Source organism: Mustelus asterias, chromosome 13 (genome assembly GCF_964213995.1).
Source record: "Mustelus asterias chromosome 13, sMusAst1.hap1.1, whole genome shotgun sequence".
Taxonomy (NCBI): Eukaryota; Metazoa; Chordata; class Chondrichthyes; order Carcharhiniformes; family Triakidae; genus Mustelus; species Mustelus asterias.
This window is the reverse complement of record NC_135813.1, coordinates 82,465,916-82,492,323: the sequence shown is the minus strand read 5'-3', so window position 1 is coordinate 82,492,323 and position 26,408 is coordinate 82,465,916. Positions and strand designations below refer to the sequence as shown.

At 46.1% G+C, this 26,408-nt stretch overlaps 1 protein-coding gene across 1 annotated transcript in view; it reads right to left on the bottom strand.

The window, feature by feature from the left end:
• adgrd1 (adhesion G protein-coupled receptor D1) overlaps positions 1 to 26,408 on the bottom strand; it is a 273,065-nt gene that overhangs the window by 101,959 nt on the left and 144,698 nt on the right. The window contains exons 17-19 of the mRNA XM_078227665.1: positions 25,485 to 25,596; positions 9,700 to 9,853; positions 8,188 to 8,254 (exon numbers count right to left, since the gene is read on the bottom strand). Coding sequence (XP_078083791.1) covers positions 8,188 to 8,254; positions 9,700 to 9,853; positions 25,485 to 25,596 — 333 coding nt within the window. The remainder of the gene's footprint in view (positions 1 to 8,187; positions 8,255 to 9,699; positions 9,854 to 25,484; positions 25,597 to 26,408) is intronic.

The window sequence follows — 26,408 nt, the reverse complement described above, 5'->3', positions numbered from 1 at the left end:
TGTTTCCATAAGATCTCCCCTCATTCTTCTGAATTCCAGTGAGTATAGCCCCAGTCTACTCAGTCTCTCCTCATAAGCCAACCCTCTCAACTCCGGAATCAACCTAATGAATCTCCTCTGCGCCCCCTCCAATGCCAGTATATCCTTTCTCAAGTAAGGAGACCAAAATTGTACACAATACTCCAGGTGTGGCCTCACCAACACCTTATACAGCTGCAACATAACCTCGCTGTTTTTAAACTCCATCCCTCTAGCAATGAAGGACAACATTCCATTTGCCTTCTTAATTACCTGCTGCACCTGCAAACCAACTCCTTGAGATTCCTGCACAAGGACACCCAGGTCCCTCTGCACAGCAGCATGCTGCAATTTTTTACCATTGAAATAATAGTCCATTTTGCTGTTACTCCTACCAAAATGGATGATTTCACATTTACCAACATTGTACTCCATCTGCTAGACCCTCGCCCACTCACTTAGACTATCTATATCCCTTTGCAGACTTTCAGCGTCCTCTGCACGCTTTGCTCTGCCACCCATTTTAGTGTCATCTGTGAATTTTGACACATTACACTTGGTCCCCAACTCCAAATTGTCTATGTAAATCGTAAACAATTGCGGTCCCAACACTGATCCCTGAGGTACATCACTAGTCACTGATCACCTACCAGAAAAACATCCATTTACCCCCACTTTTTGCTTTCTGTTAGTTAACCAATCCTCTATCCATGCTAATACATTACCCGTAACACCGTGTACCTTTATCTTATGTAGCAGTCTTTGGTGCGGCACCTTGTCAAATGCCTTCTGGAAATCCAGATACACCACATCCACAGGTTCCCCATTGTCCACTGCACATGTAATGTTCTCAAAGAATTCCACCAAATTAGTCAAACATGACCTTCCCTTATGAACCCATGCTGCGTCTTACCAATGGGACAATTTCTATCCAGATGTCTCGCTATTTCTTCCTTGATGATAGATTCAAGCATTTTCCCTGCTACAGAAGTTAAGCTAACCAGCCTATGGTTATCCGCCTTTTGTCTCCCTCCTTGCTGTTTTCCAATCTGCGGGAACCACCCCAGAGTCCAGCGAATTTTTGTAAATTACCACTAGTGCATTTGTTATTTCCCCTGCCATCTCTTTTAGTACCCTGGGATGCATTCCATCAGGACCAGGAGACTTGTCTGCCTTTAGCCCCATTAACTTGCCCAACACTACCTCTTTCGTGATAATGATAGTTTCTAGGTTCTCACCTGCCATAGCCTTCCTGTCATCAATTTTTGGCATGTTATTTGTATCTTCCACTGTGAAAACTGACACAAAATACCTGTTCAATGCCTCAGCCATTTTCTCATTTCCAGTTAATACATCCTCCTTCTCATCCTCTAAAGGACCAATGTTTACTTTAGCCACTCTTTTTCATTTTATATATTTGTAGAAACTTTTGCTATCTGTTTTTATATTCTGAGCTAGCTTACTCTCATAATCCATCTTACTTTTCTTTATAGCTTTTTCCGTGGCTTTCTGTTGACCTTTAAAGATTTCCCAATCCTCTAGGTTCCCACTAGTCTTTGCCACTCTGTATGCATTTTCTTTCAACTTGATACCCTCCTTTATTTCCTTAGATATCCATGGTGGATTATCTCTTTTTCTACAGTCCTTCCTTATCACTGGTATGTACTTTTGCTGAGCACTGTGAAAAATCGCTTTGAAAGTCCTCCACTGTTCCTCAATTGTCCCACCATAAAGCTTTTGCTCCCAGTCTTCCTTAGCCAACTCCTCCCTCATCCCTTTGTAGTCTCCTTTGTTTAAGCACAAGACACTGGTATTAGATTTTATCTTCTCACGCTCCATCTGTATTTTAAATTCAACCATACTGTGATCGCTTCTTCCGAGAGGATCCTTAACTGTAAGGTCATTAATTATTCTTGTCTCATTACACAGGACCAGATCTAAGATAGCTTGCTCCCTCCATTACATACTGTGCAAGGGAGCTATCCCAGTGACACTTGAGGGATCTGAGTGACTCAATCCTGAATTTTGTATCTTGTTCCCGATGGAAGAAGGTGGAAGAGAGAATGTCCGGGGTGCGTGGGGCCCTTAATTATGCTGGCTGCTTTTCCGAGGCTGCAGGAAGTGTAGACAGAGTCAATGGATGGGAGGTTGCTCCAGCCTGGCTGAACGTTTCCAGTTTTTAGCTCAAATTCCCAGCATTCTCAGTATTTTGCTCTTATTAAAGAATTTGCAAAGGTTGCCAAACTTCATCACAAATGTTTTGCTAATTGCATTAAGTGTCGATAAGGAGTAACTATGACATTGGAGGGTGGGTGATTTATCCTTCCAGGCTATTGTCTTTGCATATCCCTCAATCCCCCACCCAATCACAAAGTTCTCATTCTCTCTCTTGAAAGCTCCAGTTGATCCGATTAATCCAAAGCTCTTTTGGGAGGCAGAGAGAATTCCACAACTCCATTATCCTTTGTGTGAAAATGTTTCCTGATTTCCCACCTGAACAGCCGAGCTCTAATGTTCCCAGAGCAAATCATTCCTCTCTCTTGGATCATTCGAATCCTTTTAGCATTCAGAACTCCTCTACCCGATCACCCTTCAATCTGCTAAACCCATGGCAGTAAAAGCCAACCTGTCTTCATAATTTAACCCTCTCAGTGCTGGCACTATTCTGTGAAAGTTACAGGAGAACCCGCGAGGTCTCTAAACTTCTACAATGTTGGCCCCTTGAGCTTGATTTTAATCATACCACAATCTGCGACCCCAAGCTCTGAAATGTATTCTTTGAAACCCTCTATCACTCTCCCTTCCTCTGAGGCACTCCTTAAAACCATTCTCTTTCACCAACTGGGCGGCATGGTGGCACAGTGGTTAGCACTGCTGCCTCACAGCGCCAGGAACCCGGGGTTCGATTCCCGGCTTGGGTCACTGTCTGTATGGAGTTTGCGCATTCTCCCCGTGTCTGCGTGGGTTTCCTCCAAGGCTATTGGAATGTGTTAAGTCACTCAGGAATGGCTGTGAGCACCTGGAACATACCAGTCTGATCACTGGTGTTTATGGGAAATGGGGCTGAATTCAAGGGGACAACATAATCAGGGTAACAGCGTATCGGAAGAGATAGAAAAGTTCTAATGGCATTTAGCTGCAATAACATCAGTTATTCTGCTGCCACTTTGTATGTATTAAGACAGAGATAGATAGGTTCTTGATTAGTAAGGGGGTCAAAGGTTATGGGGGAATGACGGGAGAAAGGGGTTGAGAAACTTATCAGCCATGACTGAATGGCAAAACAGACTCGATGGGCTGAATGGCCTAATTCTGCTTCTTCATTTTATAATCTTATGATACTGTGGCTTCCCAAAGAGCGGAATTTAGTGTTGGAATTGGGGGGGGGGTCTTACCTCCCGCTTAGGGAAATGGTGGGAGCTCCACCTCATCTTCCCATGGGGGGCCTGGCACTATTCTGAGGTAATCAGGCAGTTACTTGGACAGGCCTCCCACTGAATTAAGGTCCCACTGGGCAGTGTTCCAACAGAGCCAAGAGCCAACTAGACATCAGCAGCTTTGTGTACAGGCTGTGCCACCAGGAGTCGCAACTTACAGCCATTATTGCACAGGGGCCTGGCAGGAGGGTTGGCAACGGGCCCTCTGGAGGGGGGTAAAGCGGGCCAGAATGGACTTCTGAAGGCGAGGCCTATTGACAGCAGGGGCAGAGGAATGGCTTCCTGTAGGTTAGAATACAAATGTCTGAGCGGCACGGTGGCCCAGTGGTTAGCACTTCTGCCTCACAGCTCCAGGGACCCGGGTTCGATTCCTGGCTTGGGTCACTGTGTGTGGAGTTTGCACATTCTCCCCGTGTCTGCGTGGGTTTCCTCCGGATGCTCCGGTTTGCTCCCACAGTTCAAAGATGTGTGGGTTAGGTTGATTGGCCATGCTAAATTGCCCCTTCGAGTCAGGGGGATTAACAGGGTAAATACGTGGGGTTACGGGGATAGTGCCGGGGAGGGATTGGATTGTTGTCAGTGTAATGACTTCAGTCAGGCCATTGAGGTTGGCCTATTGGAATATGAACTCCCTGATTAAGGAATCAATTGATGGGCCAATCGGGGAGTTTTTTCCTTGTATTTATCCGGGAGTGTCAGTTCCTCTGGCACTCCCGAAGGTAGACTGCTGACTGCGAGCACTCTGTGTACTGCTGATGGAATTGTAAACAAAAGGATTTTGGTGAACAATTTATTACAGTCAGTGCAGGCTCAATGGGCCGAATGGCCTCCTTCTGCACTGTAGGGATTCTATGACCAATACATCAACATGTATAAACTTTGCAGGGCTATGGAAAAAGAATGTGTAAGCGGGGCTGTTTCAAAAAACCAGCACCGGCGCAATGGACCGAGCGGCCTCCTTCTGTGCTTTGTGACTCCACTAACTCCTCTTACCCTCCTGCCTTTTGTGCTGCCTCACTCCAATTATTTCCAGATTTCATGAACATTTAAAAGACTCAGTCACACGAGGGCACTTTGACGGCACTTGGTAAATTCAAATCAGCTGCTGACAAACCTTCAAAGCTGTCTGCCTCTCTGACACTCAGCTCCCACTGCACCAATCAGATCATCCAGGATTGTAAACTCCTCAATCACTCTCTTGTGGATTTGATGTTCAGATTTGCGATGTTTCTGCAGCAACAGGTCTGTAACTAGTGACTGCACCACGATGGTTACTTGAGCAGTGAGTGAAGGAGTCTCAGGCGGGGAGGAGAGAGAGAGAGACAGCTCGCTGCTAATCAATGCGTTTAATCTCACTGACCAAATATTATATTCAGAGACTGGGTCTCACAGATCCTCAATAATCTAACACTTCATACCAGAGTCCCTGCTTTCCCATCTCTATATCAAATGAACAGGCTGAGCCCTTCCACTAGAATCGTAGAATCCCTACAGTGCAGAAGGAGGCCATTCGGCCCATTGAGTCTGCACCGACCACAATCCCACCCAGGCCCCATCCCTATAGCCCCATACATTTATCCGAGCTAGTCCCCCTGACACCAAGGGGCAATTTAGCAAGGCCAATCCACCTAACCCGCACATCTTTGGAATGTGGGAGGAAACCGGAGCACCCGGAGGAAACCCACGCAGACACGGGGAGAAGGTGCAAACTCCACACAGACAGTGACCCGAGCCGGGAATCGAACCCGGGTCCCTAGCACCGTGAGGCAGCAGTGCTAACCACTGTGCTGCTGTTTCGCCCTGAAGATAGGAGCCTTTGGAAATCGAAAAGAGTTTGATAAGGTAGACAGAGAGAAGATGTGTCCACTTGCGGAGAAGGCATTATTTATAAGAGTTACCAATCAATCCAATCGGGAATTCAGGAGAAACTTCTTCAAGCAGAGAGGATGGGGAATGGGGAACTCGCTATCACAGATTGAAGAGAATATCCCAGATACATTTAAGGTGAAGCTGGATAAGGACACGAGGGAGAGAGGAATCGAAGGAAATGCTGATTGGATGAGAGGAAGAGGGAGCAAGAGGAGACTCAGGTGGAGCACAAAGAACAATCATGCCAAATAGTCAGTTTTTGTGCCATAGTCTTCATGTTAGTCGAAGTTGTGAGGTTTGTGACTCTGCCGGCCCTACACCCAGCCCCCACTTTCCTTTCTTTAACCATCGATCTGTCCATTATGTGGGGACTCGAGCAATGAGAGCAGTCACCGCCCAACTCAATCTGAACTCATTCCACTTTCAGCACAGAACCACTGGGCAGGAACTGGGTGCAGGAAATTCAACGAGACATTCCCCCTTCTCCATACACAGTGGATGAAACTTTAGATCCTCCGCACATAGATCCTCCATGTGTAGATCTTTTACGTCTAGATCCTTCACCTGTGGATCCTTCACATGTGGATCCTCCACGGTCCCTCAGACTGAGGTCAGTCAACTTGTCCCTGAGATCAAAGCTGGGATCTCTATGAAAGTAATCGCCTCAGGGAAAGTAGCCAGATCTGAACTGGCCATGCGAGGGAAGTTAACGCAAATCCAGTGAGCATGATTCTCCCATTCTTAAACACAGCTGGCTGGATTCCGTTCTTAGCAGACTGGAGTACAGCTCTACAGAGTTTTAGTAACGTTACCTACAGTTATTATGGTACTTGATAGCAGATAGTTATCACGTTCCCTGAAAGAGGCAATGCTAACTCGCATGTTAATTGGCCGTATTGGGACTTTAATATTTGTCTTTCACCCTGTCCCAAAATACAATCATTCTTATTTAATTATTCAGCTCTCTTCACAGAATGAAATAACACCTCCCCTCCATGTCAGGAGGAATAAAAATCTCATATCTTACTCTGGAGGTAACCTTAGAACATAGAACATAGAACATAGAACAGTACAGCACAGAACAGGCCCTTCAGCCCACGATATTGTGCCGAGCTTTATCTGAAACCAAGATCAAGCTAAACAGAAAAAAACCCTAAACATGGGAAAATGCAGTAATTAGTCAGAAGGAGAGAGTAGTTTCACTGCTTTAACTTGCAGTGAATTAATTGGAGCAAATGAGAATTAAATGCTGTGAATTCCGTTGAGGCACTGGAACCAGACAAAGACTGACTCAGTCACAGGGGAACCCTGTTCACAATATAAATCGCAATTAAAATCAATGCGAATGGCCATTAACCTCAGGTCAAAAGATGATAAAATTAGGAGCCATTCGGCCCATCGAGTCTGCTCCACCATTCTATAAGATCATATCTATATGATTATATCATATCTATATGATATCTATCATATCATATCTATCTCAACTCAAATTCCTGGCCTGTCCCCCTTTGATATCAAGGAAGCTCAAGGAAACTTACCAAAAACACACAAAAAAATCAAAAAGTGATGGAACTGGATTTAATACTAATATCAAGGAAAGATAAAACAGAAACAGCGGAATCCGTGAGGCATTTCCAATTCCTTTTATCTGAAGAACGGTGACTGAAGTAAGGTTCCCACAAATCAACGTCTGAACTGCAATGTATTTTGCATGAGGAGTGGTGAACACAGAGAACTGGGAAGTTAAATGATTGCGTGTTTATAAAGTTTACTTACTTTTTTAATGTCACAAGTAGGCTTACATTAACACCGCAGTGAAGTTACTGTGAAAATCCCCTCGTCGCCACATTCCGGCGCCTGTTCGGGTACACTGAGGGAGAATTTAGCACGGCCAATGCACCCTAACCAGCACATCTTTCGGACTGTGGGAGGAAACCGGCGCACCCGGAGGAAACCCACGCAGACACGGGGAGAAGGTGCAAACTCCATACAGACAGTGACCCAAGCCGGGAATTGAACCTGGATCCCTGGCGCTGTGAGGCAGCAGTGCTCCGTAGACTCCACGCAGCCAACCCATGTTTAAGGTGGTCAAAGGGGATGGATAGAATCGGAGAATAGAATCCCGACAGTGCAGAAAAAGGCCATTCGGTCCATCAAGTGTGCACCGACTCTCCAGCAGAGCATCTTACCCAGACCCTATACCCGTAACCCCACGTATTTGACCCCTCTCACTGACATATCTTAGGGCACTAAGGGGCAGTTTAGCATGGCCAATCCACCTAACCCGCACATCTTTGGAGTGTGGGAGGAAACCGGAGCACCCGGAGGAAACCCACGCAGATACGGGGAGAACGTGCAAACTCCACACAGACAGTGACCCAAGACTGGAATTGAACCCGGGTCCTTGGCACTGTGAGACAGCAGTGCTAACCACCGTGCCGCTCTTGGAAACTGAGCCATTTCACCTGGAGGTGGTGGGGGGGTGGGGGAAGGAGGTCCAGAAAAAGGGATCGTGACCTGATGTTGGGGGGAGTGACCTCAGTAACATTTCGTCACACAAAGGGTAGTGGAAATTTGGAAACCTCTCCCCCAATCGGCTGTTGAGTTTGCGGGGCTGGGGTGGGGGGGGTGGGGGGGTCGATTGGAATTCTCCAAGCTCAGATTGCTAGATTTTTGTTAGCTCAGCCTACAACGGATTTATAGAATCCAGGTGGATTAATGGACTGAAGATGCAGTTAGCCATGATCTCACTGAATAGCAGGACAGGCTGGAGAGACCGGCCTCCTCCGGTTCCAATGCTCATGGGTTCAATGGGATGGATTGGTTAACGAAGCAATGGCAGACTGACTCCGATAATACTCACTTGTCTGCGTTTCCGTAACTGTCAAAAGCTGAGGTAACAGAAACGATGCAAATCACCAGAGGCGAGCCTAAAAAACAGGGATGAGTTAATAGCAGCGCTCATTCAAACCAAATTAATCAAAGTAGCAACACTGGCAGACTGACCTCTTTATTTGTCACAGGTTTGTTTAAAACTCAGACTGCCCGAGCAACAATTCCCTCCCCAAACTAATGAAGTGACAAGCGATCCTCTGGCACCTCCCACTGGCACGTGCTTAAGCTGTCATCCATGGCTGAGTGGGTAGCAATCTGCTCTCTGAATCAGAGCGTCATGGGTTCAAGTCCCACTCCAGAAACTTGAGCCGACACTCCAGCGCGGCACTGAGGGAGTGCTGCATTGTCAGGGGAACCAACTGTCATTGAATCATAGTATCCCTACAGTGCAGGGGAGGCCATATGGAACATCGAATCTGCACTGACAACAATCCCACCCTATCCCTGTAATCCAATGCATTTCCCCTCCTAGTCTGACAACAGTCCCACCCTATCCCTGTAATCCCATGCACTTCCCCTTCTAGTCTGACAACAGTCCCACCCTATCCCTGTAATCCCATGCACTTCCCCTTCTAGTCTGACAACAGTCCCACCCTATCCTTGTAATCCCATGCACTTCCCCTTCTAGTCTGACAACAGTCCCACCCTATCCTTGTAATCCCATGCACTTCCCCTTCTAGTCTGACAACAGTCCCACCCTATCCTTGTAATCCCATGCACTTCCCCTTCTAGTCTGACAACAGTCCCACCCTATCCCTGTAATCCCATGCACTTCCCCTTCTAGTCTGACAACAATCCCACCCTATCCTTGTAATCCCATGCATTTCCCCTGCTAGTCCTCCGACACGAAGGGACAATTCTAGCATGGCCAGTCCACCTAACCTGCACATCTTTGGACTGTGGGAGGAAACCGGAGCACCCGGAGGAAACCCACGCAGACACGGGGAGAATGTGCAGAGTCCACACAGACAGTCACCCGAGGCTGGAATCGAACCCGGGTCCCTGGCGCTGTGAGGCAGCAGTGCTAACCACTGTGCCACCGTGAGATGTTAAACAAAGACTCCATCTATCCTCTCAGCTGGATGTAGAAGATTCTGCAAAAGGGCAGGGGCATTCTCCCGAGTATCTTGTCTGATATTTATCCCTCTCTCTTTATCTATTACTTCAAAAAAAAAGCATCTGCTTATTACCACAATAATCTCTTTGATAAACTTGCTGTAAACTGCCAGCCAATTGTTAACTCCAGTCCCAGAAACACCATCACCCTGTGCAGTCACTGCAGGCTTTGATCACGATATTCAGCAAGCTTTTTTGACACTGCTAATTAAATTGTCACCTCACTGAAGTTTTCAAAAATTAATCCAAATATCTGTCACTGAGCAAATACCAGGCGCCGTTGTCCCTGCTTCTTTCCACTTGTCTATTTCTGATGCCCTAATCTTCCTCTAACTGTCGAGACAACTCATCCAATCATACTCACCCCAGCCTATCCCGTAATAGTAAAAGTGCTTGCTTTCCTCGGAACCGAAGACTTTGATGACCATGCTGTAGAGGTGTAGACCTTCCACCAACATCCAGGAGAAAACCCCCAGGAAGAAGAAGTGAAGAAGAATGGCCAATGCCTTGCACGGGAGCTGGAGGCGAGAGAATGGATCCTGTTAGTCCCACATTTACGCCCTCTGTGTAAAACTCTGGAATCGTTACGTGGTGTTCAAACTGAACAGAACAGATGAGATGGTCATTTTCCAGTTGCTGCTGGAGGAGAGAGGTCGTGCACAAACTGGCTGTAATACAACACCGAGTACACTTCAAAAGGTGACGTGCTCTGGGTCAGTCTCAGATTATGAAAGGTGCTATATAATTGGAAGGATTAATTTTGTTTCTAGTAAAAAAAATTTAAAAGGTAGAAAATCAATTTCAGTAACTATGATAAATAATCATTGAGTACATATCAACAGTCCTATTCATAAATGCCTTCCAATTTCACAAAATGAAATCCATAGAATCTTATAATGCAGAAGGAGCCATTCGGCCCATCGAGTCTGCACCAACCACAATCCCACCCAGGCCCTATTCCCGTAACCCCCCGAAACGAGGGTCAATTTAGCCAATCAACCTAACCCACACATCCTTGGAGGGTGGAAATGTTGCACTGATCAGATTAAACCGTACCCAGCGTAAATGGGCAGCACGGTGGCACAACAGTTAGCACCGCTGCCTCACAGCTCCAGGGACCTGGGTTCGATTCCGGCCTCGGGTCACTGTCTGTGTGGAGTTTGCAAGTTCTCCCCGTGTCTGTGTGGGTTTCCTCCGGGTGCTCCGGTTTCCTCCCACAGTCCAAAAATGTGCAGGTTAAGTGGATTGGCCGTGCTAACTTGCCCCTTAGTGTCCAAAGGATTAACAGGGTAAATACGTGGGGTTACGGGGGATAATGTAGGATTGTTGTTGGTGGAAGCTCAATGGGCTAAATGGCCTCCTTCTGTAGTGTAGGGATTCAATTAAATGTCATGTACTTAATGACAGTCAATCATTTGAAATTACAAAGACCTTTGAATAATAATTTCTGTTAGCCCTACGCGATTAAATTTCCCACACACACAGGAAATTCTGCAACTAGTTTGACCATGGACCAGTCCATTTCCGATATCCACTATCCTACACTCCATAGCCTTTATCCATCCTTTACGATGACCTCAGCTCTAAATATTCTGACTTTTTAAAATTCATTCGTGGGACATGGGCATCACTGGCTGGCCAGCGTTTATTGCCCATTCCTAGTTGCCCCGGGGCAGTTGAGAGTCAACCACATTGCTGGAGTCACATGTAGGCCAGACCAGGTAAGGACGGCAGATTTCCTTCCCTAAAGGACATTAGTGAACCAGATGGGTTTTTCCGACAATCGACAATGGTTTCGTGGTCATCAGTAGATTCTTAATTCCAGATTTTCTTTTAAATTCAATTCAAATTCCGCCACCTGCCGTGGTGGGATTCGAACCCGGGTCCCCAGAACATTAGCTGAGTTTCTGGATTAATAGTCCAGTGATGATACCACTCGGCCATCATCCCTCCCATCAACATGAGTTCCTGTCAATGAGAAGTGGTTTAAAATGGGTTTGTGTAGCATGAATAGCTACAATGTGCTACTTTCTAGATGTGTTAATTGGGACATGACCAATTATAGAATTAATTTACTAATTATCCTGACTCCTCATTAAGCCATCTCCTTTTAAGGTGATTAGAATGTTGTATCTTTTCAATCCAACTCAAAGTGAGAGTAGGTCCTTATTCAGCCGCACTTGTCCTGTGCAATTAGCCTTTTTCACTTTGTTTGGACCGATGAGAGAGCTGTGCACAAAAGTTAATTGAGTATCTGAAAAACTAAGAGCAAATTTATTGCCAGTAATGGTCCTGCAATACCTTTAATCTTTTATCTAATATGGGCAAGCAGAACGGATAAATTATGAGCCAATGGGTCACATATTGCAGCTTGACGCCTAACCTGCGAATGATGGATGCATTCATTTAGCAACTTACATTTGCCGATAACTCTATAATTACATAGAACTACATAAAATATACAGAACAGAATCTGGTCATCAGTGAAACAGATGCACCTGATTTATACATCGCATGAACCTTCCATCTCCTCTCCATCTCACCCTATCACACATATCCTTCTCTTCCTTTCTCCCTTGGTGAGCTTTCCCTTACATGGGCAGCATGGACAAGTTGGGCCGAAGGGCCTGTTTCCATGCTGTAAACCTCTATGACTCTATGTATCGGATCTGTTCACTTCAGCCACTCCCTCTGGTTTCCACATTTTCGCCACTCTCTGGATAAAGAAGTTTTCCCTAAATTCCTGAGTGGGTTTCTTCGCTGCTTTTCCAGTCATTTGTGTTGAAAGATCACATCGACCTGAACTGTTAACTCTTTCCCTCTCCACAGACACTGTCAGACTTGCCGAGGGCTTGCAGCATTTCCTCTCTGTATTTCAGATTCCCGGCATCCGCAGGATTTTCATTTTGTGTGGAAACGTAGAGTTAGAATCATTGAATCCTACGGTGCAGAAGGAGGCCATTCGGCCCATCAAGTTTCAACTTGATCATGGATAAAGGTAGTTCTGGTCCTCGGGTTGAGGTTCTAAACTGGAAAAAGGCCAAATTTGAAGAAATGAGAAAGGATCTAAAAAGTGTGGATTGGGACAGGCTGTTCTCTGGCAAGGATGTGAATGGTAAGTGGGAGTCCTTCAAAGGAGAAATTTTGAGAGTGCAGAGTTTGTATGTTCCTGTCAGGATTAAAGGCAAAGTGAATAAGAATAAGGAACCTTGGTTCTCGAGGGATACTGGAACTCTGATAAAGAAGAGAGAGATGCATGGCATGTATAGGCAACAGGAAGCAAATAAGATGCTTGAGGAGTATAAAAAGTGCAAGAAACTACTTAAGAAAGAAATCAGGAGGGCTAAAAGAAGATATGAGGTTGCTTTGGCAGACAAGGTGAAGGATAATCCTAAGAGCTTCCACAGGTATATTAAGAGCAAAAGGATAGTAAGGGATAAAATTGGTCCTCTTGAAGGTCAGAGTGGTCGGCTATGTATGGAACCAAAAGAAATGGGGGAGATATTAAATGGGTTTTTTGCATCCGTATTTACTAAGGAAACTGGCATGGAGTCTATGGAAATAAGGCAAACAAGTAGGGAGCTCATGGAACCTTAACAGATTAAAGGGGAGGTGGTGCTCGCTGTCTTGAGGCAAATCAGAGTAGATAAATCCCCAGGACCAGACAGGGTCTTCCCTCGGACCTTGAAGGAGACTAGTGTTGAAATTGCAGGGGCCCTGGCAGATATATTTAAAATGTCGGTATCCACAGGTGAGGTGCCGGATGATTGGAGGATAGCTCATGTTGTTCCTTTGTTTAAAAAAGGCTCAAAAAGTAATGCAAGACATTATAGGCCGGTAAGTTTGACGTCAGTAGTAGGTAAATTATTGGAAGGAGTACTAAGAGATAGGATCTACAAATATTTGGATAGACAGGGACTTATTAGGGAGAGTCAACATGGCTTTGTGCGTGGTAGATCATGTTTAACCAATCTATTAGAGTTTTTTGAGGAGGTTACCAGGAAAGTGGATGAAGGGAAGGCAGTGGATGTTGTCTACATGGACTTCAGTAAGGCCTTTGACAAAGTCCCGCATGGGAGGTTAGTTAGGAAGGTTCAGTCGCTAGGTATACACGGAGAGGTAGTAAATTGGATTAGACATTGGCTCAATGGAAGAAGCCAGAGAGTGGTAGTGGGGGATTGCTTCTCTGAGTGGAGGGCCGTGACTAGTGGTGTGCCACAGGGATCAGTGCTGGGTCCATTGTTGTTTGTCATCTATATCAATGATCTGGATGATAATGTGGTAAATTGGATCAGCAAATTTGCTGATGATATAAAGATTGGAGGTGTAGTGGACAGTGAGGAAGGTTTTCAAAGCTTGCAGAGGGATTTGGACCAGCTAGTAAATGGGCTGAAAAATGGCAGATGGAGTTTAATGCAGACAAGTGTGAGGCATTGCACTTTGGAAGGACAAACCAAGGTAGAACATATAAGGTAAATGGTAGGACACTGAAGAGTGCAGTAGAACAGAGGGATCTGGGAATACAGATACATAATTCCCTAAAAGTGGCGTCACAGGTAGACAGGGTCGTAAAGAGTGCTTTTGGTACATTGGCCTTTATAAATCAAAGTACTGAGTATAAGAGTTGGAATGTTATGATGAGGTTGTATAAGACATTGGTGAGGCCAAACCTAGAGTATTGTGTGCAGTTTTGGTCACCTAATTACAGGAAGGATATTAATAAGGTTGAAAGAGTGCAGAGAAGGTTTACAAGGATGTTGCCGGGACTTGAGAAACTGAGTTACAGAGAAAGGTTGAATAGGTTAGGACTTTATTCCCTGGAGCGTAGAAGAATGAGGGGAGATTTGAGAGAGGTGTATAAAATTATGATGGGTATAGATAGAGTGAATGCAAGCAAGCTTTTTCCACTGAGGCTAGGGGAGAAAAAAACTAGAGGACATGGGTTAAGGGTGAAGGGGGAAAAGTTTAAAGGGAATATTAGGGGGGGCTTCTTCACACAGAGAGTGGTGGGAGTGTGGAATGAGCTGCCAGATGAAGTGGTGAATGCGGGCTCACTTTTAACATTTAAGAAAAACTTGGACAGGTACTTGGATGAGAGGGGTTTGGAGGGATATGGTCCAGGTGCAGGTCAGTGGGACGAGGCACAAAAATGGTTCGGCACAGCCAAGAAGGGCCAAAAGGCCTGTTTCTGTGCTGTAATGCTCTATGGTTCAATGGTTCGAAGTCTGCACCGACCACAATCCCACCCAGGCCCGATCTCCATAACCCCATGCATTCACCCTAGCTAGTTCCCCTGACACTAAGGGGCAATTTAGCATGGCCAATCAACCTAACCCGCACATTTTTGGACTGTGGGAGGAAACCAGAACACTCGGAGGAAACCCACGCAGACACGGGGAGAATGTACAAACTCCACACAGACAATGACCCAAGCCGGGAATTGAACCCAGGTCCCTGGCGCTGTGAGGCAGCAGTGCTGAGCACTGTGCCACCGTGGCAAGATCCTGATGAGTGCGGAGAACAGAGAGAAATTCCGAGATTCCGACAGACAACTCCCAGAAAGTGGAGATTTGTGCAGAGAGAGCGTAACGTGCTAAAAGTGATTGCGTCTCTCCTGTGTATACCCTCATGTGATCTGAAGTGATGTAAGCAAAGAGATTTGCTGGTTTCTGCGGCTCTTCCACCTTAGATATGGAATAAACAACCCCTTTTTACTAAACCTGTGCGGCCAAACAGGCCACCTAAAATGGCGATTTACAGAGCACGCTGGGATAATTGGACAAGCACTGAAACAGCAGGCTGCAGCTTAAAAGACAGAGATAAACAGGTTGCAGCTCAAGACGGCTGAATATACAGGAAATAGGCCATCCCAAAGATAATGGACACTCTCTGGCCAAACATACTTGTTTACCAGACATAGGGGCGCCGTAACACCTTATTTGGGAGGGAGGTGTGTGTCCTACGTGCTCCCAGCACCTGCAGGCATGGCCGTTGGGGACACACCCAGAGATCGGTGCGGCAGCATCCAATTGGACTTTATCGATCAGGGTGATCAAGCCCTGATCGATTGATTGACAAGAATCAGGAGATCGCCCAAAAAGGACACGAAACCAAGGAGGGATAAAAGGTGCTGCACAACAGAAGAAGCTCTCGCTCTCTCTCTGACCTCACAAACAAGCTACAACAACGGTGACCATCGCCAGCGACGACCAGCACGAGGAGAGTCACCACATCCGAGAAGGAAGGAAGACCAGAGCCAGAGTGCCAGACCAGGCAGAGGATGACCGAGGCCAGCACACAGATAAAGGCCAATATCTGCTTGGATACTTTCCAATCACGCAAAGTTAAGTCAAGGTCTCATATTGGACTTGGACTTCAGTATTTTCTGTAAGCTAACTTATTGTTGGTTGGGTGGATGATTATTGATTGTGTGTTTTAAATAAATATTGGTTATACTAACAAGAAGTCTACTCGCAATTCTTTGTCCATCGTATAAGGGTTAAAATAGACTGTGCGGCAGGCACAACACCTGCATCGTGCTTCACAACAACCCATTAACGTGGCACCTCATTACGTTTCTGTTTGTTGTACTCCCAGTCGATATCATAAAAATCATAGAATCATAGAAACCCTACAGTGCAGAGAGAGGCCATTTGGCCCATCGCGTCTGCACCGACCACAATCCCACCCAGGCCCTACCCCCATATCCCTACATATTTACCCTCTAACCTACGCATCTCAGGACACTAAGGGGCAATTCTTAGCATGGCCAATCAACCTAACCCGCACATCTTTGGACTGTGGGAGGAAACCGGAGCACCCGGAGGAAACCCACGCAGACACGAGGAGAATGTGCAAACTCCACACAGACAGTGACCCAAGCCGGGAATCGAACCCAGGTTCTTGGAGCTGTGAAGCAGCAGTGCTAACCACTGTGCCACTGCCCAAAACAAAAAGCCACGAAGAGGCCAAAAATGTCTGAATTTTACAAATAGAGCAATTAGGAATGTGTTCAAGACATTATTTAGTTAGACGGCTAGGAGCTGGTTTATAAGTTCGGCACAGTAGCACAGTGCTTAGCACTGCTGCCTCACAGCACCAGGGACCCGGGTTCAATTCTGGTCTTGGGTCACTGTCTGTATGGAGTCTGCACGTTCTCCCCCGACTGCGTGGGTTTCCTCCAGGTGCTCTGGTTTCCTCCCACAGTCCAAAGGTTTACAGATTAGGTGGATTGGCCATGCTAAATTACCCCTTGGTGTCCAAAGAAGTGCAGGTTAGGTGGATTGGCCATGGTAAATTGTCCCTTAGTGTCCAAAGATGTGTAGGTTAGATGGATTGGCCATGGTAATTTGTCCCTTAGTGTCCAAAGATGTGTAGGTTAGGTGGATTGGCCATGGTAAATGTGTGGGGTTACGGGATAGGGCAAGGCAGAGGGTCTGGGTAAGGTACCCTGTCAGGGAGTTGATGCCGATTCGATGGGCCAAATGGCCTTTTCTACACTGCAGGGATTCTATGATTCTGTGATTAAAGACAAAGAGTGTTCAGTGTCAATTCACCAGGATGATCCGAATGAGAGACAACAGTAGTTACGAGGAGAGATGGGAAATGCTGGAATCATTTCCACTCGAGCAGAAAAAACAAAGCAAATTGAATAGATTTGTTTGAAATTCGAAAGGGATTTGTTGGAGTGAATCATGAGATGTTCTGGTTGGAAAGTTGGTGATAAAGGACAATTGAAAATTGTCACAGACAAGGACGAGGAAAAATGTCTTTACACGGAGCATTGTTGGAGATTGTAATAGCTGCGAGTAGTTGAGGCGGAGACTATTCACCCTGTGATATATTGTAAACTAATATATCCGTGTTTGATTAGTCAAATGAGGTGTAAGGACGTGATCAGCGACATTCCTGGGTCTTTCCCTCGCCTCCATCCTGGATTGTGAGTAAGCAACACCTATCCAATAAAACTGCACCAACTGGTTCAATAATCAACCGTGCGGCAACCTTGTACCTCTGCAGTACAACCACATAAATATATCACAAAATGAACACATTTCTGAAGCAGAGGGGAATATTCAGGGTTATGGCCTGAGAGCCGGGGGAATGGAATAAATTTTTGATTGCTTTATCAAAGAGCTCAGGTGACCACGCTCTGCTAAACATCCATTCCTTTGCTACAAAGCGTGACTCAATAGTCCAAACTCTGCCCTCTTAATCCTTCGGCTGGTATCATTCCAGCCACTATCCTCCAAGACATTGCTTTCCTTCACCAGGTAACGAGGCCCTGGGTGCAGTAAACACGTTGAGAATAAAATGCTTTATTACCAGCGGACAGCGCTGCTTTCTCAAGTATTGCAGCTCCGAGCTACACAGGCTAAAACTTTCCACTCTGTACTGCTCGTGTAACCTGAATAAATGATCATTATTACCTCCAGGTCTCTCTCTTTGTCCATTACCTTTAATGAACACTCTCTGCCTGCTATCAACCTGCCTACAGGCTCCCAATGATTGACGTTACAATCACTCCCATTAAACAACATCTGCCACACACAGATACTTTCCTCCAACCTCTCCAAATATTCCCCTAACTTGTCTCCCATTAAGTTGATCAGACACCTTCTCTAGTCTAATTTAGTTCTTTGGTTTTCACGTGTCAGCAGCCACCCAGTGAGTGGCACTTTCACCTCTGGGTAAGATAGTCAATTCAAATCCCGCTCCTGCCAGCCCAGACAGAGACTAGGAAGGACTCAATCAAGCTGAACCTGAAATCATATTCATAAGCTGAGTGAATCCAAAGCTGCCTTTCAAATCTGTTAAATTAATTTTCTTCAACGAATCATAATAGTGGCAGGAAAGATATTCTTGGTAATAACATATTCATCTGGAATTATGAAACTGCACTTTATCTCTCCATTCTTAAAGGTAAGGTTTGAGATTTTACCAACTTGACTAAGAAAAATGGACATATATTCTGTTCAACGCCTGCCCACCCTCCCGTTCCCCCTTGGTGAAAAAGCTTCCAATGACCTTGACAGTTAGCGGCAGTGGTCAGCACTGCTGCCTCACAGCGCCAGAGACCCAGGTTCAGTTCCGGCCTCGGGTCACTGTCTGTGTGTAAAGTCTGCACGTTCTCCCCGTGTCTGCGTGGGTTTCCTCCGGGTGCTCCGGTTTCCTCCCACACTCCAAAGATGTGCGGGTTAGGTGGATTGGCCATGGTAAATTGCCCCTTAGTGTCTAAAATGTGTAGGTTAGTGGGATGAGTGGGACAAATATGTGGGGTTACAAGGATAAGGCCTGGTGGGATGATCTATTGGAAAGTTGGTGCAGACTCAATGGGCCAAATAGTCTCCTTCTGCACTGTAGGGATTCTATGATTCTACAATTCTGTTGGTGGGGATTCAATGCTAATTCTCCACAATGATTCCAGGATTAACTGCGTTAAGTTACAAGGGCAAGTTTGATAGACGAGTTTATATTCCTTTGGGGTGATCTAAGTGAAATGTTTAAAATGATTAAAGGATTTTATAGGGTCAATAGAGAGAAATATTTTTTCTGGTGGGGGTGGGGCTGAGGGGAGAGTCCAGAACAAGGGAACCTTCACTTTGGAGCCAGGCTGATCAGGGGAATGTCAGGAAGCATTTCCTCACACAAAGGGGAATGTAAATCTGGAACTCCCCACCCTCCCCAAAATAAAATGTTGCTGAGGTCGGGGTTTGACTGAAAGATAGATTTCTGTTAGGCAAGGGTTTTTGGAACCAAGATGGCTAAATGGAGTTGAGATTCTCCAATGGAAGAGCATAGAATCGTAAAATCTTACAGTGCAGAAGGAGGACATTCGGCCCATCGAGTCTGCACCGACCACAATCCCACCCAGGCCCTATCCCCATAACCCCATGCATTTACCCTAGCTAGTTCCCCCTGACACTAAGGGGCAATTTACCATGACCAATCCACCTAACCCGCACATCTTTGGAGTGTGGGAGGAAACTGGAGCACCCGGAGGAAACCCACGCAGACACGGGGAGAACATGCAGACTCCACACACAGACAGTGGCCCAAGCCGGGAATCGAACCCGGGTCCCTGGCGCTGTGAGGCAGCAGTGCTAACCCACTGTGCCACCGTGCTCTAAGGGGCTGAATGACCTCCTTTTGTTCTGATGAAGCCAGACAGTTGGCTAATGACAGCTTTCCCCTTTACACGGGGGAAAAAAAAATGACAGGTTCGTTATGACTCATTCACTATTTCTCACAACACAGGTGATAATTAAAGCAATGAAACAACTGCTAAAAGTCAATCATCCAACACGCCATTCCCCAGGAGGAGACCATTAGAATGCTGTGTTCAACAAGAGTCTATCTCCTCCCTGCATTGCGCTGAAGTGATGGCTCCGAATAAATGAACCAGCAAATGAGAATCCATTTGTTTCTCTGCCAGAAATATACAAATTCTGGTAAAAGCATTCCAATTGCTCGTGAATTTCATACGCTCCACACGGCAGACACTCTGCAGCTCCGAGTGTGTGAATATCTCAGCCTTTCCGGCAGTAACACAGCTCCCACACCCCATGGGCAACTGGGCCGTAAGCCGGGTAAAAGATGGATCTTTAGTAAAATTATTGTTCAGTTTGAAGTGTGGAATTAATCATTGTCTCCCCCACAGGTAGGGAGTGAGGTGTCGGCTGTGACTCAGTGGGTCAGAGACTATTAGCTAGGGGGTCGTGGGTTCACATCCAACTCCAGAGACTTGAGCATCTAGGCCGACACTCCCAATGCAGTACTGAGGGAGTGCCGCCTTGTCAGAGGTGCCGTCCTTCAGCTGAGATGTTAATCCGCGGTTCTGTCTGCCCTCTCAGGGGCAAGTAAGATATCCCATGGCGCTATTTTGAACAATTCTTCCTGGTGGCCTGACCAACATTTAGTCCTCTACTTTCTCAGAAGACTGAGGAAATTTGGCATGTCAGCTACGACTCTCACCAACTCTTACAGATGCAGCATAGAAAGCATTCTTTCTGGTTGTATCACAGCTTGGTATGGGCTCTTGCTCTGCCCAAGACTGCAAGGAACTACAAAAGGTCGTGAACGTAGCCCAATCCATCACGCAAACCAGCCTCCCATCCATTGACTCTGTCTACACTTCCCACTGCCTCGGCAAAGCAGCCAGCATAATTCAGGACACCATGTACCCCGGACATTCTCTCTTCCACCTTCTTCCGTCGGGAAAAAGATACAAAAGTTTGAGGTCATGTACCAACCGACTCAAGAACAGCTTCTTCCCTGCTGTTGAATGGACTTTTGAATGGACTTACCTTGTATTAAGTTGATCTTTCTCTACACCCTAGCTATGACTGTAACATTACATTCTGCACTCTCTCGTTTCCTTCTCTATGAACGGTATGCTTTGTTTGTATAGCGTGCAAGAAACAATACTTTTCATTGCATGTTAATACATGTGACAAAAATAAATCAAATCAAATCAAATCAAATCAACCAACATTACTAAACCAGACCTTAAATGTGGGAGCTTGCTGTGCACAAATTGGCTCAACGGGCTAAATGGCCTCTTCTGCACTGGAGGGATTGTGTGATTCTATGTTTCCAATATTACAAGTAGGGATTACACTTCCATTGTACATTATTGGCTGTAAATTGGGCTGTCCTGAGGCTGTGAAAGATGCTATAGAAATAACCTTTCACCAGTGCTGACCTAGGGGTAAAGTTTAACCAGTATCCCAGGGCAAACCCCTCCTGCTCTTCTCTGGTAACACAGAGGGCAGAACGACCTCTGCTTGGTATCACATCCGAAAGAGGCCTGTGCGGCACTCCCTCAGCACTGCCCTGCAAGCAGCAGCCTGGGTCATGTGGTCCAGCGCATGCGACCATGTGCTGCTACTGGACCCAGTGGACACCTGGCTGCACGAAACCGGTGGGAAGAAGTTTCACCAGTTTATTACATTTCTCGGTTAGTGTGACAGCATCAATGTTCCAAACACACGCTCCTGGGATGTTTCCCAGGGAAAAACATCCACACTTCATTGCGATGTTTGACAAGTACCAGAGAGCTGTTGAAAAGGGAACATCAGAAGGTTATGTTGAATCACTTGTAAATGAAATGATGTTTATCTTAAATATTTAGCTTTTTAGACAAAATGTGATTAATATTTGACTGATAATCACGGAGTTATTTTTAATAGAAATTAGATTATTTTATTAATAATTTTATTATGAAGGACATCTGGTTCAGGCGTACGGGGGGGTGGTGGTGGTGACGGGAACAGATGAGTTTCAGGTGGACATTCATCTTCAGTTAATTTCACGTCTCATAGAATCATAAAAACCCTACAGTGCAGAAGGAGGCAATTCAGCCCATCGAGTCTGCATCGACAACAATCCCATCCAGGTCCTATCCCCCTTACCCCACATATTTACCCCGCTAATCTCTCCAGCCTATGCATCCCGGGGCACTAAGGGACAACTTAAGCATGGCCAATCCACCTAACCCGCATATCTTTGGACTGTGGGAGGAAACCGGAGCAGCAGGAGGAAACCCACGCAGACACGGGGAGAACGTGCAGACTCCACGCAGACAGTGACCCAAGTGGGAATCGAACCCGGGTCACTGGCTCTGTGAGGCAGCAGTGCTAACCACACTGTGCCACCTTGCCGCGACACCGTGCCGTCCGTCAGTTGAATATTGGGAGCACATTATCAGCTATAATTTTCCAGAAATGTTATTGTTAACGTTGCTCACAATTCCTTACCCCTGTCTGTCTGCATCACCGTTTCAATCCAGTGAAACCATCCTAACCCATGGCACCGGGATCAATGAACTGGAGGTGGAGACGACAGAGCCATTGGATCGTTAACGTGGCACTGCCCTGTGGGAGGGTGGGCTAAGTGAACACGCGATAATTTGCCATGTGGCACATAAACACATCTGGTAATGATAAAGCGTTTCATTTAACCACATTTCCCAGCACGCCACAGAGCTGCGCCGATTTATAATGTGAAACATAATTTTCGGATGGCATTTTCTTGACCAGTGTTTGCAAGTTTTGATAGGACTTTAATAACTGTTACGGGAGACAAATTGAACTTCAATTTCTGGAGCTAATAAATGGTAAATCCAGCACAGAATAAATGCTGCTGTTAATGTCCCTAATTTCTGTAGCTCAAGGCTGAGTGAAGGAACGATCAGGTTGTTGGAAATTTGTCAAAATAAATCCAATGAACTGGGGTAAGGTTCCGAGCGCCTTTTCCACCCTCCCTTCCCAGGATCAGCTTCACTGCCCCTTCCGAGATCTGGATCGACTTCACTCAGCCAGCCCCGAAACCCCCTGATACCCATACTGAGCACCCCTGGATCAGGGCAATACAACACACACTGCCTGCTCTACTCCAAGAGATACACTCCAATACCTGACTCTACATTCCCGGCACTAGCCTTCAGGCCAAGAGGTCCCGCTTGTCAACTCACAGAGCACAGATACTGTGAACGGAACAGGTGAGGGATAAAACCTCTGGGAGTGTATTAGAAAATCAATCAGCCGGTGACACATTTCAAGCGACACACTTTAAATCACATGTCCTTTTTCTTATTCTTTCTTGAGATGTGAGCATCGCTGGCTAGACCAGCGTTTATTGCCCATCCGTAATTGCCCCTTGAGGAGGAGGTGGTGAGCTGCCTTCCAGAATCGCGATATGGAGATGCCGGCGTTGGACTGGGGTAAGCACAGTAAGAAGTCTCACAACACCAGGTTAAAGTCCAACAGGTTTATTTGGTAGCAAATACCATAAGCTTTCGGAGCACAGCTCCTTCGTCAGATGGAGTGGATATCTGTTCTCAAACAGTGCAAACAGACACAGAAATCAAATTACAGAATACTGATTAGAATGCAAATCTCTACAGCCAGCCAGGTCTTAAATGTACAGACAATGTGGGTGGAGGGAGCATTCAACACAGGTTCAACACAGTGTTTGCACTGTTTGAGAACAGATATCCACTCCATCTGACGAAGGAGCTGTGCTCCGAAAGCTTATGGCATTTGCTACCAAATAAACCTGTTGGACTTTAACCTAGTGTTGTGAGACTTCTCACTGTTCTAGAATCGCTGCAGTCCTGGAGGTGTAGGTACACCCACAGTGCTGTTAGGGAGGGAGAGGCATGTCCAGAATTTTACTGCCTTGCCCGCCCAAGGCTCGTAAAATCCCGCCCGAGGCCAACAGAGAATGCCGTTCTGTGAGCCTTGCCCACTCCAACTTTGGGCCGGGCCTGCTGGTAAAATTCTGCCCACAGATAGGGTTGACAGTCAGAATCTTATTCCCAGAGTTGAAATGTCTAATAAAGTTTAAAGTTTATTCATTAGTGTCACAAGTAGGCTCACATTAACACTGCAATGAAGTTACTGCGAAAATCCCCTAATCGCCACGCTCCAGCGCCTGTTCGGGTACACTGAGGGAGAATTTAACATGGACAATGCACCCAACCAGCACGTCTTTCGGACTGTGGGAGGAAACCGGAGCATCCGAAGGAAACCCACGCAGACACGGGGAGACAGTGAGACTCTGCCAAGACCCAAGCTGGAAATCGAACCCGGGTCCCTGGCACCGTGAGTCAGCAGGGCTAACCACTGTGCCACCATGCCGCCATAGGGGACATGCACTTAGGGTGAGAGGGGAAAAGTTCAAAGGAGATGTGAGGGTCAGGTTTTTTTTTTTACACAGAGAGTGGTGGGTGTCTGGAACGCGTTGCCGGGGTGGTGGTGCAGGCAGGTGCGATAGGGGCATTTTAGGTGCTTTTAGATAAGCACATGAATATGCAAAGAATAGAGGGATATGGACCAAGGACAGGCAGAAGGGATTAGTTTAATTTGGTGTCAAGTTCGGCACAACATCGTGGGCAGAAGGGCCTGTTCCTGTGCTGCACTGTTCTATGTTGTTCTATGAGTTCCAGAGTTTTGACCCAGCGACAGTGAAGGAACAGCCAATATATTTCCTAGTCAGGCTCGGAGGAGAACTTGCAGATGTCAAAAGTGCAAAACTTGAGAGAGAAAGCTAATCATTTTGTTCTGATGTTGCGAATTGGGCAGGAGGGAGAGATTTACAGATTTGCTGCCAACCTATGGAGACTTAGCACCAACATTGAAAAGACAAAAAAATCAACTTTAGTATCAAAACAATGCTTTAAACATTGAACGTGTCGAACATTCCAGTCTTCTAAAGCAATTCCTCATTTCACTCAGTGTAATAAACCTCTCCAGGGATTATTGTACATGAAATATTTGTCTTTCTTGTGTTTTAATTGAATTCTGTGTGTCGACCATTTATTCATTGAGGTAAGATTACATTTCCACGAATGAACCAATGACTTGCGCAGTCACTTGAACGAGGGTCAGTCAAAGGTCAGCTTTCCCAAGATGGCAGCAGAAACCTGCTCTGTGGAGCCATCTACTGGCCAGAAACTGCAACTACATTGTGACAACCAAACTGACTGGGAAATGTTGACATAGCAATTTATAATGGTGAATGTTAACACAAAAAGCGTGATTAAAAATTATGACAACACTTTGCATTTATGTAGCACCTTTAGCATAATAAAATGACCCAAGGAGCTGTACAGGAGTGTAATTAAACAAAAGTTTGTGCCAAGTCACCTCAGGAGCTATTAAACCAGATGATCAAAAGCTCAGTCTAGGAGATGGGTTTTAAGGAGCATTTTAGAGGAAGAGAGAGAAATACAGAGACAGATAGCTTTTCAGAACTTAGGCTACAGGCAGTTACAAGCATGACCCACCAGTGTGGAGGGATTAAAATAAAGGGTATTCACAAGGCCAGGGTTCTGGAGTACATTTGATTGGTTGAATGCACAGTGGTAACAAGGTCACAGGTGAAGGCTTCAGCAGCAAATGGGCTGAGGGGTGGCAGAGTCAGGCAGTGTGACGGAGGCGGAGGTAGGCGTTCTTGTTAACAGAGAGAAGAGGGAATCAGAAACTCAGCTTAGGACCCAGAGGGAGAAAAAAACAGTAAAACGGGGAAATAAGAAAACTGTTCCAGATTGTTTCTTCCTTCTGGGGATGGAACAGGAAGTAAAGTTTGCAAACAGGAAATGGGTAGCCTTAGATTCCCCCGACCCACAATGCTCCCCTCACTTACCGTGTTTGGTAAAAAGCGGAAGCTGATCAGGAGAAGAATCTGAGCCACGAGAATGGCGAAGGAGAGGTTGGCGTGAATGTGGTAGCGCTGGTTACGGATCGTGCTCACCGACCTTGGCAAGAGAGATCACAGTAATAAACACACTGATTCAACAATAAACTCAATCAATACCAACACTGACTCGATAATCCCCCTCAATACTGTAGACAGAGACCAGACACAGCAAGCAGCTGCCGGTGTGACTGCAGCTGTAACAAGTGCCATATTTCATGACCAAAGCCATTGTGACAAGATGTATTTCCCAATACGCTTCCCGGGAGAGATTATGAAACACAGTAAGAAGTCTCACAACACCGGGTTAAAGTCTAACAGGTTTATTTGGAATCACGAGCTTTCGGAGCGCGGCTCCTTCCTCAAGTGAGTGGAGAGGTGGATTCACAAACACGGTATATATAGACAGAGACACAATTGCATGATAATGGTTGGAATGCGAGTCTTTACAGGTAATCAAGTCTTTGCAGTCTTTACCTGTTTACAGGCATCTCTTTAACCTGTTAAACCTGTGATAATCCATCTCTCCACTCGCATTGTCTGTACCTGTAAAGACCTGATTACCTGTAAAGACTCGCATTCCAACCACTATCTTGCAAGTAAGTCTCTGTCTATAAATGCCGTGTTTGTGAAACCTCCCTCTCCACTCACCCGATGAAGGAGTGGCACTCAGAAAGCTCGTGATTCCAAATAAACCTGTTGGACTTTAAGCTGGTGTTGTGAGACTTCTTCCTGTGCCCACCCCAGTCCAACGCTGGCATCTCCGCATCACGGCTACCATCTAGAAAGACAAGAGCAGCAGACACACGGAAACACCACCAGCTGCAAGGTCCACACGCCCTGCTGACTTGGAAATATATCGCCGTTCCTTCA